Genomic DNA, 18,828 nt, shown 5'->3' on the forward strand with positions numbered 1-18,828 from the left:
TTTTCCAGGCATTTTGAAGGTATACTGAAATTAAACACAACTACATCTAAATTTTTCTAACATAACCATCTAAAATGGTTCAATATTCACTCAATATGTTCCTAAAAATATATTATTTGCAAATTATTCACATCAGTACTGTGATGATTAAAAGATATACAAAGAAGATATGATGTAGTAGATGTAAGTTGTGCAATGCAAAATAAGTTTACAATAACAAATACAAAGTGGGACGTGATAACTACGGTAAAACTACAAGCAATGCACAGACACATAGATTTACACACTTTCAACCAAAAACTTTCAAGAACTAGTCCCATCCTCTTTGGTCTAAGGAATGCCAGTGCTCTTGTTTGGTTTTCAGGTGTTTCACATACATTTTCAACCCCATCATTTTAATAAGTGCCAAAAACAAGGACAGTATCAAAATAGTTAAAGTACTACAGGTTGAGCATCCCTAATCTGAAAATCCTGAATGCTCCAAGATCCAAAACTTATTGAGCACCAATGTGATGCTCAAAGGAAAAGGTAATTAGAGCATATAAGATTTTAGATTTTTGGATTAGAGATGCTCAACTGGTATGTATTCTGCAAATATTACAAAATCTAAAAAAAATCCCAAACCCAAAACACTTCTGGTCCTAAGCATTTCAAATAAGGCACACTCAACCTGCAATAGAGGCCTATAATAACAATGGAAACAAAAAATCATGATTTAAAAAAATAACCAAAAATGGAAATGGTAAGGAAGTAATTTATGTTCTAAGAACACTTGGAGTCTAAGTCATTCAACAACAAAATCAATTCTGAAGAACAAAAGTCAAATTATACAACTTGTGAAAAGTGCTTAGTGCCTATGTGCTTATGCCATCAGGAATAAATGCGTAAAAATAATGAAGAGTAGAATATTTACATGCATAGCTATTGAAAGAGCATTATTTGATGTCTAGTGTAATTCAAGCAATGTCTAAGGCAATGTAAATCTTCTAGGTGTTGTTAAACAATTTAAACTTTAACATGGTCAAGGACTTGTTGATAAAACATTTGCCACAGACCACACAGCTCCAAAGGTCCTGGGTCCATTCAAAAATGGCTATCATCAAACCAAGCAGCAGTGTGATGATGCTGATACAATGTCTGGAATAAGCTTCCATATGACACATGTAGAGTTCATTGATACATCAATAAGGTGGGGTTGGAGGAGGAGTAACAGGCTTCCCCTATCTATTCCACAAATTTTTACTGTAGACAAAACTACTCTAAAAAGAATGCCCTATTTTACATATTTAACATATAATTTATATATTTTTAACATATAACACATTTTTATATTAGTATATGTAAATATATGTGTATGTGTGTATATACATCCATCTATCTATCTATCTATCTATCTATCTATCTATCTATCTATCATCTATCTATATTTAATTACGGCATTGTTTTCCAAAATAGACTAGACTATTAAAGACTATACACACACATATTAAAGAAAAGAGGTATTTTTTGGTTGGTTGGTTAGTTTTATTTTGTTTTGTTTGAGGTAGGGTCTTGTTCTGTCATCCAGCCTAGAGTGCAGTGATGCTATCACAGCTCACTGCAGCCTCAAGCTCCTAGGCTCAATCGATCCTCCCACCTTCGCCTCCCCAGTAGCTGGGACTACAGGCGCACACAATCACCCCCAGCTAATTTTTGTATTTTTTTGTAGAGACAGGGTTTCACTTGTTGCTCAGACTCATCTTGAACTCCTAGGCTCAAGCGATCACCCTGCCTAGGCCTCCCAAAGTGCTGGGATTACAGGCATGAGCCACCATGCTCAGCCAGGAAAAGTTTTAAAGAATGTAAGGTCTGACTCATTCCTTTTAGGTGGAAATGTAAACCAGTTGGGGTCTACAAATGTAAACTCCTCTTGGTTATCTGGACTTAGGAATAACCTGGCTGACAAACAGCCTATAGGTGAGGGAACTTCTGTGATGCTGACATAGTATTTGAAAAAGAGAAGATCCCCATTTCTATGGGAACCAAATGAAATCTTACACAAGTAGTGGCATTTGGGCTAGATCTTAATGTACAGATAGGATGTTGACAGTTTGGGTGACAGAGAAAAGAGCAAAGACATGATACATAGTTCAGGAAATAGAGTTTTAAAGGTACGGCAAGCATATATCTAGAAAATGAGGTAGAAAATAAGAATAAAAAGGTATGCTGAGGCTATGAAGAACCCTGAGTTGGACTTCTCTAACTAGTCAGTACAGAACACTTAAGAAATTTTGAGCAAGGAGAATAACATAATCAGTGTCCGGCCATTGTACAAACTCAATAAATACTTCTTGAAAAAAATTAATAACTGAATATAAACTATGATTCAGAAATGATCATCTGAGTGTATAAACAGGATAGAATAGATAAATGGAAAGTATTTCAAGAGATATACTAACAAAGTAGAAGGGATATAGAGAAACAATCACTTTGGACAAGAATGTATAGATGAAGAGAGACCAGTTAAGGGTTACTCGTGCTAGTTTAGGTAAAATAATACTGTTGTAAGGCTAATGACAGCAGGACTGTATGGAAAATAAAAGAAAAGCTTAATACTACAAATAAGGAATCAATAAGACTTAACCGGGAGAAATGTGCCAATAAGTACTTACTGACTACTTATTGTGTATTAGTCACTTCAAAATTTCCAGCTAGGTGATCGGTGGAGTGACTGCCAAAAATATATTATACTATATAATATTATTACTACACCTGGCCAGGCGCGGTGGCTCACGCCTGTAATCCAAGCACTTTGGGAGGCCGAGGCGGGAGGATCACGTGGTCAGGAGATTGAGACCATCCTGGCTAACACAGTGAAACCCTGTCTCTACTAAAAATACAAAAAATTAGCCGGGCGTGGTGGCAGGCACCTGTAGTCCCAGCTACTTGGGAGGCTGAGGCAGGAGAATGGCGTGAATCCGGGAGGCGGAGCTTGCAGTGAGCCGAGATCGCACCACTGCACTCCAGCCTGGGCGACAGATCCAGACTCCATCTCAAAAATAACAATAATATTATTACTACAATAAATTATCTCATGAGATCATCTTCCACTCATCTCTCTATATTCCCACACTCTATACATCTCCCAACTACAATTTTATACTATTAATAAAATAATCTTAACCAAATTGTTTAATAAACCATGAAGTAAGCCTAACTAGTGAAGAGCACATAAGTAGTGGAATAGCCAGCCTCAAAACAAAGAATACTTCTAAAATCAAGACAAAGTAGAAAATCAGAGACTAAAATACCTCTAAGGTATTGAAAAATGAAATTGAGAACTCACATCGAGTGGCATACGCCCAAAGACAATTTACTAATGCTCTATTGCTACACACAGAAAAAGAAGAAACTAAAACATCCTCAAATGCCAAATTGCTTTTAATTCTATTCAGCTCAAAAAAACACAAGTCCTGAGAGTATTTCTGTTTCAAAATCTAATGTAATATTGAAATAAAGTTTCCTACAAACACGCGTGTGCTATTTTATACCCTTGTCTGTTCTTCAGGATAATTTCAAGTGGGATTAAAATCAAAGGCATGCATTTTTAGGAATAATTAGTGGCTTTAACTTTTTATTCTTTAAGATATCCAACTTTTAAATTTTCGAAAAGACGTGTAAATTAAAGCAACCATACTTACATATAAAACTTGCTAATTAATACTTTGTGATTTTTATCAAATCGGGGGGTATAAATCTAATAAATCTACTTCAAAATACACATATGACAACTCTTTGCACCTCTGTGTACACATCTTTTAAGTTGTTAAAATTGTAACTTTAACTATAAAAGCTACAACCCAAAATATGTACACATACATACATGTATATGTATGCATGTATGTGTACATATTTTTTTAAACTGCTATTTATTGATGTTAAAATTTTAATATCCTTGAGGCAAAAAACTCAAACAGGTTTTATTAAAATGATGTTTCTTGGGAATAACCTTCCTATAATCAGCCATTTCATAGTCTCTTACAGCTCTAAAATCCTTTTATTCTCTAATGAGAAAAATAAAAACAGAAACAGTTTCATTATGGTTATGCTAATAAATATTTTAAGTAAGTGTTATTTTAAGATATTTACCAACTGCGTTAGCACTCTGACATCAAAAGAATGACTAGTTGCTTGAGTATTTCCTCTAGAAGATTTTTTCTGAAAAAACACAAAAGTTAAAAAGCCAAATTGTGAAACCTGTACAACATAAAAGACAACTTATAAACTATTGTACATATACTAAGTAACTTAGAAAAAACAAGTCTTTTAATTATTTTAATGTAGCTTTTTATATAGATATTACTTTATGTATTCTGTATCAACGTGCACTCTTTAAAACAATTAATTCCATACTTTCATTCCTCTAAAGCAACAACTGGCAAACCACCGCCTGTGGGCAAATACCCACATTGCCACTCATCTTTGTAAATAAAGTTTTACTGGTATGCGACCAGGATCATTCACTTATGTATCTCCTGTAGTTGCTTTCATGTTACACAGTAGAGATAAAAATACAGCCTGTGAAATCTAAATACGTAGTATTTTTCTCTTCACATAAAGTTTGCTGATCCCGCTTTAAAAAGGGAGAGATCACAAAAGTTCCGCTTCCTTCAGGTCAAAGCTATTTTAGAAGCCTCTATAAACCTCTTTTATAAAATGGCCATAGCTTTTGAACTGCCATCAGGGCAGAATAACATGTGGCCTTTGGTTGCAGGTCAGCAGTTTACAATTTAGAAATCAGATGAAGTTTTGGGATTCCAATTACATCATTTTCTTTTTTTTCTTGGACTTATTTTTTAACTTTTAAGTTCATGAGTACATGTGCAGATTTGTAACACAGATAAACTTCAATCATGGGGGTTTGATATACAGATTATTTCATCATCCAGGTATTAAACCTAGTACCCCTTATTTGTTTTTCCTGATCCTCTCCTTCTCCCTCCTTCCAGTGTGTTTTTCCCCTCTATGTGTCCATGTGTTTTCATCATTTAGCTCCCACTTATAAGCCAGAACATATGGTATTTGGTTTTCTGTTTTTCTGTTAGTTTTCTTTTTTTCCTTTTCTTTTATTTTGAAATGGAGTCTTACTCTGTAGCCAAAGGCTGGAGTGCAGTGGCATGATCTCGGCTCAGTGCAACCTCCACCTCCCAGGTTCAAGTGATTCTTCTGCCTCAGCACCCCGAGTAGCTTGTGATTACAAGCACCTGCCACCACACCCGGCTAACTTTTGTATTTTTAGTAGAGACAGGGTTTCACCATGCTGACCAGGCCGGTCTTGAACTCCTGACCTCAAGTAATCTGCCCACCCTGGCCCCTCAAAGTGCTAGGATTACAGGTGTGAGCCACCACGCCTGGCCCGCCTCCCAAGTAGCTGCGATTACAGGCACCTGCCACCAATGCCCAGCTAACTTTTGTATTTTTAGTAGACACAGGGTTTCACCATGTTGACTAGGCTGGTCTCAAACTCCTGACCTCAAGTGACCCACCCACCTCGGCTCCCCAAAGTGCTGGGATTACAGACATGAGCCACCATGCCTGGCCCCTGCATTAGTTTTCTAAGGATAATGGCCTCCAGCTCCATCCATGTTCCTGCAAAGGACATGATCTCATTCTGTTTTTATGGCTGCACAGTATTCCATGGTGTATATGTACCACATTTTCGTTATCCAGTCTATCACTGATGGGCATTGAGGTTGATTCCATGTCTTTGCTATTGTGAATAGTGCTGCAATGAATGTAATGCATGCATGTGTCTTTACAATAAAACAATTTATATTCTCTTGAGTGTATAGCCAGTAATAGGATTGCTGGGTCAAATGGTATCTCTGTTTTTAGGTCTTTGAGGAATCAACACACTGCCTTCCACAATGGTTGAACTTATTTATACTCCCACCAACGGTTTATAAGCATTCCTTTTTCTCTGCAGCCTTGCCAGCATCTGTTATTTTTTGACTTTTTAATAACAGCCATTCTGACTGGTGTGAGATGGTATCTCACTGTGGTTTTCATTTGCATTTCTCTAATGATCAGTAATGCTGAGCTTTTTTTCATACGATTCCTGGCTGCATGTATGTCTTTTGAAAAGCGTCTGTTCATGTCCTCTGCCTACTTTTTAATGAAGTTGTTTTTCTAAGAAAAACATTTGCCCTTTATTTTAAAAGAAATTAGAAATGAGAGGTAGATGAAATCAGTTTTCTTGTAGGCAAGGACTAAAAATAAGTAATCTTTTATTTTTCCTTAAGCACTAACAAGTTAATAAGATGATTTTCTCTTAACTTACCTGTCCTTCTAATAGGTCACAATCTTCATCTTTAACTTGTCCATTAATCAAATAAACACCATTTTCTATTTCCTTGGCCCAGCGTGTAAGTCCATTCTTAACAGAAACACAACATGGAAATCTTTCAGATATAATGCCATCTCAATTAAACTTCCTATAATCTACTTTATTCCACCTAATAAACTGAAATATTAAAATCCCTAAGTCTCACTAATGCAGCATTTAAATCTAGTTTCACAAATTTAAAAAAAAGTATACCCCCCATTCTTGATACTTTATCATATTTAATAATACAGTTTTTTTTCTGATCTTTATCCCAGAATAACATTAATGTCACAGACTCAGGAGGTTATTAAGTACATGACCAGTTAAATAAAATGTAATGCCCATTACCTTAAAAAAAGTGAGAAAAAAGCCTCAAATAATATGTCTAAAAAATTTTTAAAAAAAGCTCTATTTGACATCTTCAATGTGAAAAATGAAGAAAAATAAGATAAAAATAAAAGAATGGTATAGAAATACAAAAAAGAACTGGAAAAAGGAAGACCAAAAAACCTAACTACCAAGAGAAAGCTAAAAGTCCAAACAGTATAGCTTCTTACATTAATTACATTTTACACATGTTAATTCATGAATACTGGTATATTTAGTTTAATGACAAAGCACATAATACTACTTAATTGGCATATGATAAGTACTAGTGTATTTAGTTTAATAACTAAATTATTAGTTATTATTAAACTGAATACACTAGTATTATGACATTGTTCCACTTCTAAAAATTTCTAATCTGGCTGCGGTGATAAGTTACTCACTCACATAACAACCTTATTATAAGCAGAATGTAATTTTTGAGGATTGTAAAAAGAATGACACATGTAAGCAGAATAAAAGTAGATTGTTCACTTGGCAATCACTGAAGAAAATTCATTTTACCCTGATACCTTTGTATTTTTCTCCAGAGTATAGCTGACAGAAGTAGCAGAAAGTGGGATGTGAATATTAATGTGAACTGTACACACTAAAGAAAGCCATGAGGATGATAATCCACTTTGATACTTCCAATCTGCTGGTCTTGCTGAACTCTAGCAGTGGAGAAGGGAGAAAAATAACTATGATGTAGTCTAGATAAAATACATGGATCAACAAAACATTATTAAATATACAACCTAAATAACGCATACAAGCTGATATCTAACATATATGGCTAAACCCTTGATCAAAAGGCTATAGGTTGAACTAAACACAAAATAAAGCATGTGTTAAGTTCAGTACTCTTCAATACATCCTTGGCAACACTTCTCCTCCCAATGGTAGGCAGAAAAAGAATCAGAAATTTCCATGTTTAGAATTCTGAAAGGTCCTTTGATCCTCTAGCTTCAACAGTATCAATACTGAAGATTCTGATGTGAAGCAAATAATCACTGAGCAACTCCTAGGTGGCAGGCATTCTCCTTTCTGTCCCATCCTTGCTAATGACACTGCAAAGTTACTTTTTCACATACCCTTTTAGATGCATTAGCAAAGTACTAGTCTGGGTTTTGCTGAATACACATAGCTTGTTTAATAGGCAGTGCAGCTACCAAAAGTCCTCAGTCACTTTTACTACCAGCCTCTCAAATATAAAACCAAATACACAAACAAGGTTAGAGGAGATTAACAAAGATATTTTAACAATTTTTTAAAAAGTTGGCTGGGCGTGGTGGCTCAAGCCTGTAATCTCAGCACTTTGGGAGGCGAAGGCAGGCAGATCACTGAGCCCAGAAGTTCAAGACAAGCATGAGTAACATGGTGAAACCCTATCTCTATCAAAAATAAAAAAAATAAAAAAAAACAAAAGTAATTAGCCAGGTGCAGTGGTGCACATCTGTAGTCTCAGCTACTCAGGAGGCTGAGGTGGGAGGATCCCTCGAGCCCAAGAGGCGGAGGCTGCAGTGAGCTATGACTGCATCACTGCACTCTAGCTTGGGCAACAGAGTGAGACCCTGTCACACACAAAAAAGTTTTCTTTATCTGTAATAAAATTAATCATATTTCAAAATAAAAACTACAGTTGTTTGTACACATCAATAGGAAGTGATAGCAATGGAAATTATTAAACCTAAATATAAAGCTGAATTTTGATTGAAAATACTTTGTGACACAGGAAAATCTTTAAAGAGTAAATTTCTTACCTTTGGATCATGGATATCATAAGTTCGACAAAATATTCTTTACTAATTAAGGACAGAAATAACCAAAAAAGGCATTATTGATAACTAAAAGAATATAAACCATCAAAAAATAAACTAAAAAATGCACACATCCAAAAGTTCTTACAAAATCTTAACACTTTAAAGATATGTGTACATATATGTACCTATGTGTACATATATGTACATATGTGTGTATGTAGTCATATAAACTGCTGTCACTATAGTACTTGCAGTGCTTGAAAATCATTTCCTACCTTTTATGAATCCCGCTAATTGCAATAAATAGAATCAAAGCACTCGTGAGATTCTGCTCAAATATACACTCTCCATAACAAAAAGTATCACTGTTTTACAGGAGGTCCAACCTGAGACTATTATTGGATTAATGGGCTTGTATATGAAACTGTGCAGTTAAATACTAAAGATTTTTTTTATTGTTGTTGTTTTTTGTTAAAAAAAAAAAAAAAAAAGCCCTGCTTCTGCAGGAATGGTCACTTTTAAAATTCTGTCTTTGGAAGTCCACGGATCGTGTCACTCCTTTGGTGAGGCTGACCCTTGCTTGGGAGGTACCCTTGCCCTGGCAAGGTGTAGACAAGAGAAGGTAAGGAGGTCGTGTAACTGGCTTTTAGTGTCATTTCATCTTAGCCAAAGACATAAGAATTTCTCTGATGTCCTATACCATCCAGCTCTGTGCACCCATGCTTTGAATTGTACATCCTTATCTATAGAAACTGGAGGTGAAAACTTTAACATAATAAAAACATTACTTTGCCTAAGCCATCAGTTAGGCATCTGTAGGGAATCTGCTGTGCTTGGATGTACAGGGGCAGATAGCTGGTAAAAAATTCAGAATCCTGAGTCTTTCATATTTCAGATCTCAAGCTTTTTATGACCTTGGGACATGATTAACAACCATTATTGCTATTATTATTATTGGTAGCTCTAATTCCATGTTATTTACAGAAAAATCTTACAAAACTATGCCTATTTTTTAAATGATGATTTAAATAAATAGCGAAAAAACCTTGCAAGAATATTATTTTGGTATTTTGTACTTTTAAACCATAAACTGAACAAAAGATACTTTTTTGTAGAAGCACAAATGTGAAGTGTCACTCGTTCTGAGACTTCCTCCTCTGTGAAATTCCACAATCTCTTTCTATTTATAGACTTTTCCACAGCAAACATTAGCTGAAAGAGAGAAAAATACACACTAATTGAATGCAAAATGAAAAAAACAAGCGAGTGTTGAAATAGGCAATTATAATGTCCCCAACTCTCATTTAGCTTTAAAATTCCATGATTCTTTATCTATTGGAGAAGGGGTCTCACTATGTTGCTCAAGCTGGCCTTGAACACCTGGGCTTAAGCGATTCTCTCACCTCAGCTTCCCAAGTAACTGGGACTACAGGTGTGTGTCACCATTAATTTTTCTTTTCTTCAAATTAAAGACTGGAGCTAATTACTAACCTTTTTGAATTCCTTTTAGGAAATTACAGAAAAATTGGGTTTAAATAAAAAAATGTAATTCACTATCATTAGAGATTAATTGGACACAAAAAATTAATTTGGGGCAACTAGAATTTATATAAACTATAGAACAGAGACTTTAATTAGAATGAGAAATGACAAGTGATTTTAACTAAAGAAATCGAGGCCAGGCGCGGTGGCTCACGCTTGTAATCCCAGCACTTTGGGAGGCCGAGACGGGCGGATCACGAGGTCAGGAGATCGAGACCACGGTGAAACCCCGTCTCTACTAAAAATACAAAAAATTAGCCGGGCGTGGTGGCGGGCGCCTGTAGTCCCAGCTACCCGGAGAGGCTGAGGCAGGAGAATGGCGTGAACCCGGGAGGCAGAGCTTGCAGTGAGCCGAGATTGCGCCACTGCACTCCAGCCTGGGCGACAGAGCAAGACTCCGTCTCAAAAAAAAAAAAAAGAAATCGAGCTTGTCACCCATTCAGCATTTCTTATTTAAATGTCACACAAGACTTAAGGCAATATACAACAACATATAAAATATAGTAATAACATAAATTAAAAGTTAAAGTAGAATAGTGAGATAAATTTTTGTCAGAAATAAGAATTATAAAAATGCATACTTGATATAAAGGGTGGTAACACATTTCACTCTAAGCTTTCTAACAATAATGTGCAGAGAGAAATCTAATCTGTAACCTAATTCACATGGTCTGTAAGCTAAAAACAATCATCAGAGGAGGCACAACTTTCTTCATAATATAAAAAGAAATTCTTCCGGAAACACAATATTAATGTAATATGATGAATAAAGTCCTTAACAATAACGGGTGACACTGACAAGTTTTATAAGGCTGTTTCTTGTAGTGTTTGTCAATGTAGCCAGTGGAAACAATTAGATAATTGAAACTCAGTAATTTCAGAGATAAAGCATTTCTCAAGTTTTATATACTTTTTAGGAACAAAAGATACAAAAGCAAGGAAAGTGGGCCTGGCTATATCGCTCTAGCACTGGGCCCACATCCAACCCCCTCAATTCAGCAGCAGCCACAAAAGGTTGCACAATCAACGCTATTAATATTAAATACGCATAGATTTAGGTTAAATTTCAAAATGCCAAAGGGAATGAACAATTGTGAACAAGGTAAATTTATTTAAGATGGAAAAATTGGCAGAGGGTTAAACAATTTAGCAGGGAGAAGAGTATCTCCATTTTCTTCCCTTACGCCCCTAGGTGCAAATATCAAAGGCTTGAGGCTGGGACATCTGACAGGTTACAAGATTGAAAAAATCTGTAACATCTGAAGTTCTCAGCTGCACACTTTTTACCTAAAAAATGTTTTTCTGGGATACTGTTGGGGTTGGGTTTTATATGTCTCAAGATTTTAAGGTCCCCACTCTTTTGGGGTATGAAATACTCTTCAAAAAGTTCATGTGGATCCTGAATGCTAAAAGAGCTGGCTACACAGAATTTACCTTAGGTTTGGGTTTTAGGGAAAACAGCATGTGGACCTTCATATTTACTTTTACACTAAGTTACCCAATTCGCTGGTGCAGTAATTTAGCAAAAAACACAGGAGATTCCTGATAGATACTGTGTCCAGGAATAATCTGATTGTTTGTATTTTACTCTCAGGATCTTGGGAGAATTGAAAACAAGGTAAAGAATTTCAGCACCTATTAATTTCATGTTACAGTAATCACTAGGTACTAAATGGAAGGTGTGACAGAATACTGCTATTGCATAAGAAAAACTGTTAAAGCATTATAATTTGTTTCCTAATAGTCAGAAATTATCTCTAAAATAAAGACTATTTTAAAATATGTAGTTCTTCTGTCAAAAAGAATTTTACTTCCACAAAGATGTCTTTTTTACAACAAATTATTAGATCCAAGTGACTGAGTTCTTAATATTATAATCATTTGAATTTTTCAATATTTTGTAATGAATTATTTGCTTGCATAATTTATGTGGAATTACTGTCATTAGTCATGGTTATTATTGAGAAATAAATAATTTAACTTTTTAACTTGAGGAAAGAATAGCTTTTTCAAATTTGTACGAAATGCCATATGGGCTGATGATAGCCCTGGTTTGGATAGTGTACTAAATAAATAATAAAATTACCAATGGAAAAAAAAAATAAAATGTGTAGTTTTTAAAAATATAAACATTTTTTACACTCAAGATATCCAAGCAATTGAGTGACAAAAGCTTTTTCAATGTAACCCCAACAAAAAGAATTATGGAAAACAAATTCAAATACGCCTAGAATCATTATACATACACATAATCAATAAAAATAACATATAACTGATTTCATTAAGAATGTTCGATATATCAAACTTACTCTACGCAAGGCATTTTGAAAATCACTTGCCAGTTCTAAAGTAGTAATAATAAATACTCCAAGAACTAAAAGTCCCCCTGGTAGCATTCTGGATACCTAAAAATAGAAATATAGTATTAGCTAACAAATTGGCATTATATGCAATCTTTTCTGTTTGAGAAACTGTCTGCTTAGCATGTCCTTAGCTTTTCACCTTAAAACTACTTTATAAATAAAACTATCTGATAACAACATCCTTTAGCTACATCAATAAATAAACCCTTTTCTCAGGAGATCAAAGACTGAAATATTTTTTCAATGGCATCCCACCATCAGCTAAATATTTTTAAATGAAGTTTTATTTTAGATTGATATTTCAGACTTTCTAGGATCTGGCCAATCTGATGTTTATACACTCATTTGACACTACTTTTCCTCAAGTAATTCAAATATTTGTCAAAAACTACTTGAAAAGTAGTGTCAAATGAGGCTATAAACTGTTTTCCATACACATCCTAGGCTTTCTAACTCTATATCTTTACTCAGGGTGCTCCCTAGGCCGAAACTGACTTTTTCTTATATTTCTACATGTCTCAACCCTATTGGATACTTCAAAGGAAGCTTGAGGAAGCTGCCTTCCCTGATCTTTTGATGTCTGAACTCTGACAGGGCTTTGGTGTAGTTTTCCCATGGATTTTATCACATAGTCTTATATCATAGTTATCTGTGAACCCTACTAGTTGGTCAGGGAGCTCCTTAAGGGAATAAGTAATTCTACCTTTGTATCCCTATTTTTAGCAGCATACTAGATCTGGAATTTAACAGAGGGAGTCTGACTTGAAAATCCATTATTTTCTATTGCATAGATTAACCTCAAATTTTTAAGCCCATTTACTGATATTGGGCATTTATGCTATATCTAATTTTACCTTAAAATAATATTGATTAAAAATCCTAGTATGTCTTTCTGCATTCATAGAATTATTTGTTTAGGACAAATCCCTTGAGGTGGATAACTGGTTTAAGAAGTTATACATATTTTTAAGGTTTTTGATACATACTACCATGATATCTCCATATCTGTATTTCCCTTCACATGATTGTGGCTAGTCCTTAATACCACATGGATTTTTTTCTATCATCTATACTCAGAGATTAGAGTGTTTTGGTTAGCCTTTGATTACTTAATGTATAAGCAATCAATCAGAGTAGAGTCTTAGAAAATTAGGTATCATGCTCTAATCCTTAATCTACTTGCACTATGTCTGCTGGTGTTTTCCTCTGATTTAATAAATTCTATTTACTATAGTAGCACAATTCTGACAAACAAAGTTTTCATATTTAGCATAGGGAGCCTGCGTATCTTTTCAAAATCACCAACACAAAAAAGTAACCATTTTTTAGGAGATAGAGGTGAGAGCAAGAAAGGGGAAAAAGTAAAATTAACCTTTTCTTTCTAGAGGTAAAGGTTAAGCTAATTTACTATATAAATTCATTAATATTCTGTGTGTGTGTGTGTGTGTGTGTGTGTGTCATATACAATTTTATGACAGACCAAAAGCAAAATTAGAGTAGAAAGTTATTTATAAACCATTGGGAATTTAACTTTACATTACTTAATATTTTCTTTAGAAGATAGTTGCCATGTTTGTCCCCTTAAATATCATGTTGAATGTGAACCCAAGTGGGGCCTAATGGAAGGTGTTTGGGTCATGGGGCAGATCCCTCATTAATGGCTTGGTTCCATCCTCACAGCAATGAATGAGTTCTCACTATATTTGTTCCTAGGAGAGCTGGTTGTTAAAAAAAAAAAAGCCTGGCACCTCCCAACCCCTTGCTTCCTCTCTGGCCAAGTGATCTTTACATACCAGCTCCAATTTACCTTCTCACATGAACAGAAGCAGCCTGAGGCTTTCACCAGATGCACAATCTTGCAGCCAGCAGAATCATGAGCCAAACAGACCTTTTTTTCTTTATAAATTACTCAGTCTTAGGTATTCCTTAATAGCAACACAAACGGACTAAAACAATAATAATTAAATATTGGATTTCTTTGTTTTGTTTTGTTGAGACAGAGTCTCGCTTTGTCGCCCAGGCTGGAGTGCAATGGCGCGATCTTGGCTCATTGCAACCTCCGCCTCCCAGGTTCAAGCAATTCTCCTGCCTCAGCCTCCCAAATAGCTGGGATTACAGGTACTTGCCACCATACCTGGCTAATTTTTCATATTTTTAATAAAGACGGGGTTTCACCATGTTGGCCAGGCTGGTCTTGAACTCCTGACCTCAGGTGATCCACCCACCTTGGCCTCCCAAAGTGCTGGGATTACAGGCAAGATTTTTTTTTTTTAATATAACTATCCACTGCCCCATAATCAAACACACACACAGACACAGATATATGTCCATGTATATATATATACCTATATATATATATATATAGGTATATCTACATACATAGAAACACGTTTGAGTTTAAAAGATTTAAAGATTTAAAGTTGATTGGAAAAGGAAATAAATCTTTTATTAAAGAAAATTCTTTTTCTTAAAACAAACAAAAACGCAGAATGTGCAGGTCTGTCACATAGGTATACGTGTGCCATGGTGGCTTGCTGCACCTGTTGACCTGTCCTCTAAGTTCCCTCCCCTCACCCCCAACCCCAGAAAAGGAAATAATTCTATTTTTACCTTATTCTAACATTATTTATTTGATGACATATAATTCATTCAATAAATACTTGTAAGTGAATTAATTTAGTCATTATTCCCACTCACCCATCCCAAATCTGTTTTTTCCTCCTGTAATGCCAACACTATCCTCCCAGACACCCAGGCTAAAAATCTCAGTCATCTTTAGCTACTTTCTCCCTATGTCTCTTCTCTCTACTCATTCACTAAATCTTCTTGATTCTAGCTCTTTTTTGAAATAAAACTTAAACATATAAACAAAAAAATCAGATAACCTGGCAGGCATGTTCTGTGGCCCATTCTTCATCCAAGTTATCCAACTTAGCTTTGGGATGTTTGAGGTTCTCACTTTGCTCCGCTTTGGGTGGCGTTCTAGTGGCAAGAATCACATAATCCTTTTGTGACGAACACTTCAAAAACAAATTAAAAAGCTTGTTAAAGTGATATCTGATTCCTCAATCTAATTAGAGTGATACCTGAATTCCTTAGCTTTTATGACATGCAAAAACTGAGTAATATTTGTAACAGGTTAAATCATTAATATCCACATTATAGTGGAAGCTAAAGGGAAGCTAATTTTCAAGGATGGCCTTACAACCTTTCCCTCACATGTTGTTTATCTTTTAATGTATTTAATATCTGCTTCTTATTTATTTGGACAACTCAAATGTAAATCAAGGAGTGGTCCCTAAAAATGGTTTACTGGATGAGTGAATGAATTACATTAACTAAAAAGTAATATGCTTATTCAGTTTTCTAGTTATATTTGTTATATTTTCTAGTTATATTTGTTTTATAAGTTATAAACGAACAGATCAGAAAATATTAGTAAAATTAAACAACAAGTGACCTTTTGTATCTTATTTTAACTGAAATGATGACAGTAGGGAACTTCCACATACATTTCCACAGAATGACAAAGGGGATTTGGGACACAATTTAAAGTGATACAGAGTCTATGTTCCTCAAGGGTTTTTTTGTTTTGTTTTTTGTTCTTTGTGTGTGTGTGTATTTATTTATTTAGAGACAGAGTCTTGCTCTAATGCCCAGGATGGAGTGCAGTGGTGTGATCATAGCTCACTGCAACCTTGAACTCCTAGGCTCAAACAATCCTCCCCCCAAGTAGTCTCCCAAGTAGCTAGGACTACAGGCTCGAACAATCAGCCACAACACCCGGCTTTTTTTTTCTTTACTTTTTTGTAGAGACAGAGTCTTGCTATGTTGCCCAGGCTAGGTCAAACTCTGAGCTTCAAGCAATCCTACCACCTCAGCCTCCCAAAGCATTGGGATTACAGGCATGAGCCACCACACCCAATCTGTTCTTCAGTTGTAGTATCAGTTAAGTAGTAACCAAAGTTGGGAGATCTAAAAATAAACGTAGGGAACATTTAATAGCTCAGTTTCACTAGAGTAAAGTTTCCTATAAAAAAGAGTGAAAATAACACTGCTAATGCAAGTTAGCATTGTATCATCCCCACACATGACCTGAAACTCTGATCATTAGTATCATCTTGGGATAGAAAATAAGAGTAATTATTCCTACAAGTTATTTTCAGGAAGTTACATTCAAATAAACACAGGAAAAGAAAGTAGGTCTCGGTTAAGAAGGCTCCTCTTTTCTTCATAAAATGTATAACTTTGAAAAGGAAAAGAAACTGACAGAGACCAGGAAATAGGCAAGCTTAAGGGGAAGGAAAGGAAAAAGTAATGAACTCTGGAAGAAAAGGGAAGAAAAAGCATGTAGAATACTGAAAGGAATGAATTGCTCTGTCCTTGAGCAATACATACTACAGCATAAAGAGATGGAAGGAAGGCCTTAAATTATGAGACACTCATTTGTAAGATGGCAGTTTGCCTGAGCTTTAGAAACAATCTTTATCCAGTTAAGACAAATTTAGAAGAGGGTCTTTCTCCCTGACTTTTTATCTCTACTGATCACATCTTTCTCTAAGACTCTTCTTCTCTTAAATATTTTAAACAAAGAGAAAGAAAAAAACTTAAATAGAAAACTCCTAACAAAAAGAGCCCCACATTACAACTGAATTAAAAAGAAATTCACACTGTTCTCAAGAGAGGCGGTCTGGTTGTCTAATAAGAGGCCGCACAGGGTGGTGCTACCTGGTAGAACCATGTAGATCTGCCCTCTGTCTTGCAAATTAAGAAATCTGATTTGTAAAAATTGTGAAAATGAGCCTTTCATGGCTAGACTGACATTAACTAAGTTTATTCAGAATGATGTAGAAAACTAAAATGTCATGAAGGCATCTGAACACATGAGTCCTCTGGACAGTGTATTCTTTGTAAGTAGATAACATGGGGCATCAAACTATAAAAGAAAGCAGCTTGGGAATATGGATAGAATCAGAATAAGGAAAGTTAATTTTGTAATTTGAAGATTCTAAGGCATCAGGCTAAGATATCTAGAAAGAAAATTGTCCCAATAAGAGCTTTATTGGCTAGTAGGCCTCAAAATCAGTCCTTGAGCCAAAGTGCACTCCCCCCAGTGTTTGGATGGACACAGTCAGCTTGACTGTGTGACTCTCCTTTTTTTTTTTTTTTTTTTTGGCTTTGTACTGCTGACTGGTCCCTCCTGCCCATTAACAGGTTCTTCCGTCACTCATAAGACATCAGTGGCATGGGTTTTAAAATAAGTAGCTGAATCTCTGTTCCATTTTGTGTTGATTTTTAAGACTCAGCTCTAAGAGGAAATTAGAATTTGTCTAATTCCCAAATTTTTCCCAATCCCTCTCCCTCCCTATTGATCCAACAACAACAAAAAAAATTCAGTAAGATGGGTACTATAGCTTATAACAAAAATATGACCACTGTTGCTATAAGTCTGATATAAGACAACACAAATTAGAATAGGAATAAAATTTTCAAAAGCTTCTTTTGTAAAGAATTGGACAACCAGATATTAAAAAGATTAGAAGGAAATACAAAACACTTTGGAAAGACAACAAAATGTGAAAAATCTGGTCAATAAACATTCTAATTCTGAAGTTTCCATATTATAAATTACTTTTACATGGTCAAAGGGGAAGGTGTCCTGACTTGAGCAAAACTGGGCTAGGTTTGTCTACTTCTCCATGTTTCCTCAAAGACCTACTTTAAAGTTACTTCTTCTACATTCCTTCTTCCATCCCCCAATCTTGAGTTTATTATTAAATAGCATCTTTTAACTTTAAATAAACAAGTAATTTTTAAAATAAATTACAGAGTAATTATTTAGTAATAAATGCAGAGTAAAAGATACATACCTGTCCTATTAAAAGGCCAGAGACAAAAGCCTTTCCTTGGAGATTTATGTTTGAAAGATACTGGCCAACAGTCTCTTCTACAATATAGGTTCTTCCCATTTTCAGAACTAAAATCTCCTATATTACAAGAAAAAAAGATACAGTATTTTTAGGTAAAATATCATTTGCAATGTCTTTATCACGGGAGTAGTATAGCAAGAGAAGTGATACTATCCTGAGGCTATCTCATGCCTTGCAGCAAATGCTTATTACATAGTGTATTCCTTCTTGAAAAGTTCAGATGCAGTTCCAGAGTTCTTCTCAATACAGTGCAGCAGGAAACAACCACAAATCAACCAGAGTTGACATGGGAGATCAAACCTTTTACTCATACCTGGGATAAGGGAGAGGATACTAAACTAGTAAGCAACACACCAGATTTCTTTTTTTTTGAGACGGAGTTTTGCTCTTGTCACCCAGGCTGGAGTGCAGTGGTGCAATCTCGGCACACTGTAAGCTCCGCCTCCCGGGTTCAAGCGATTCTCCTGCCTCAGCCTCCTGAGTAGCTGGGGTTACAGGCG

The 18,828-nt window shown here is 35.3% G+C and overlaps 1 protein-coding gene across 1 annotated transcript in view; it reads right to left on the bottom strand.

Moving 5' to 3' along the window:
* Positions 1-18,828, bottom strand: part of ODR4 (odr-4 GPCR localization factor homolog) — a 61,058-nt gene that overhangs the window by 38,694 nt on the left and 3,536 nt on the right. Inside the window, exons 2-9 of the mRNA XM_032137398.2 lie at positions 18,269-18,385; positions 15,284-15,418; positions 12,345-12,440; positions 9,599-9,705; positions 8,494-8,530; positions 7,264-7,404; positions 6,320-6,415; positions 4,129-4,197 (exon numbers count right to left, since the gene is read on the bottom strand). Of these exons, the coding sequence (XP_031993289.1) occupies positions 4,129-4,197; positions 6,320-6,415; positions 7,264-7,404; positions 8,494-8,530; positions 9,599-9,705; positions 12,345-12,440; positions 15,284-15,418; positions 18,269-18,367 (780 nt within the window). The 5' untranslated portion in view covers positions 18,368-18,385. The remainder of the gene's footprint in view (positions 1-4,128; positions 4,198-6,319; positions 6,416-7,263; positions 7,405-8,493; positions 8,531-9,598; positions 9,706-12,344; positions 12,441-15,283; positions 15,419-18,268; positions 18,386-18,828) is intronic.

The sequence above is a fragment of the Hylobates moloch genome, unplaced genomic scaffold (genome assembly GCF_009828535.3).
Source record: "Hylobates moloch isolate HMO894 unplaced genomic scaffold, HMol_V3 SCAFFOLD_18, whole genome shotgun sequence".
NCBI classification, from domain to species: Eukaryota; Metazoa; Chordata; class Mammalia; order Primates; family Hylobatidae; genus Hylobates; species Hylobates moloch.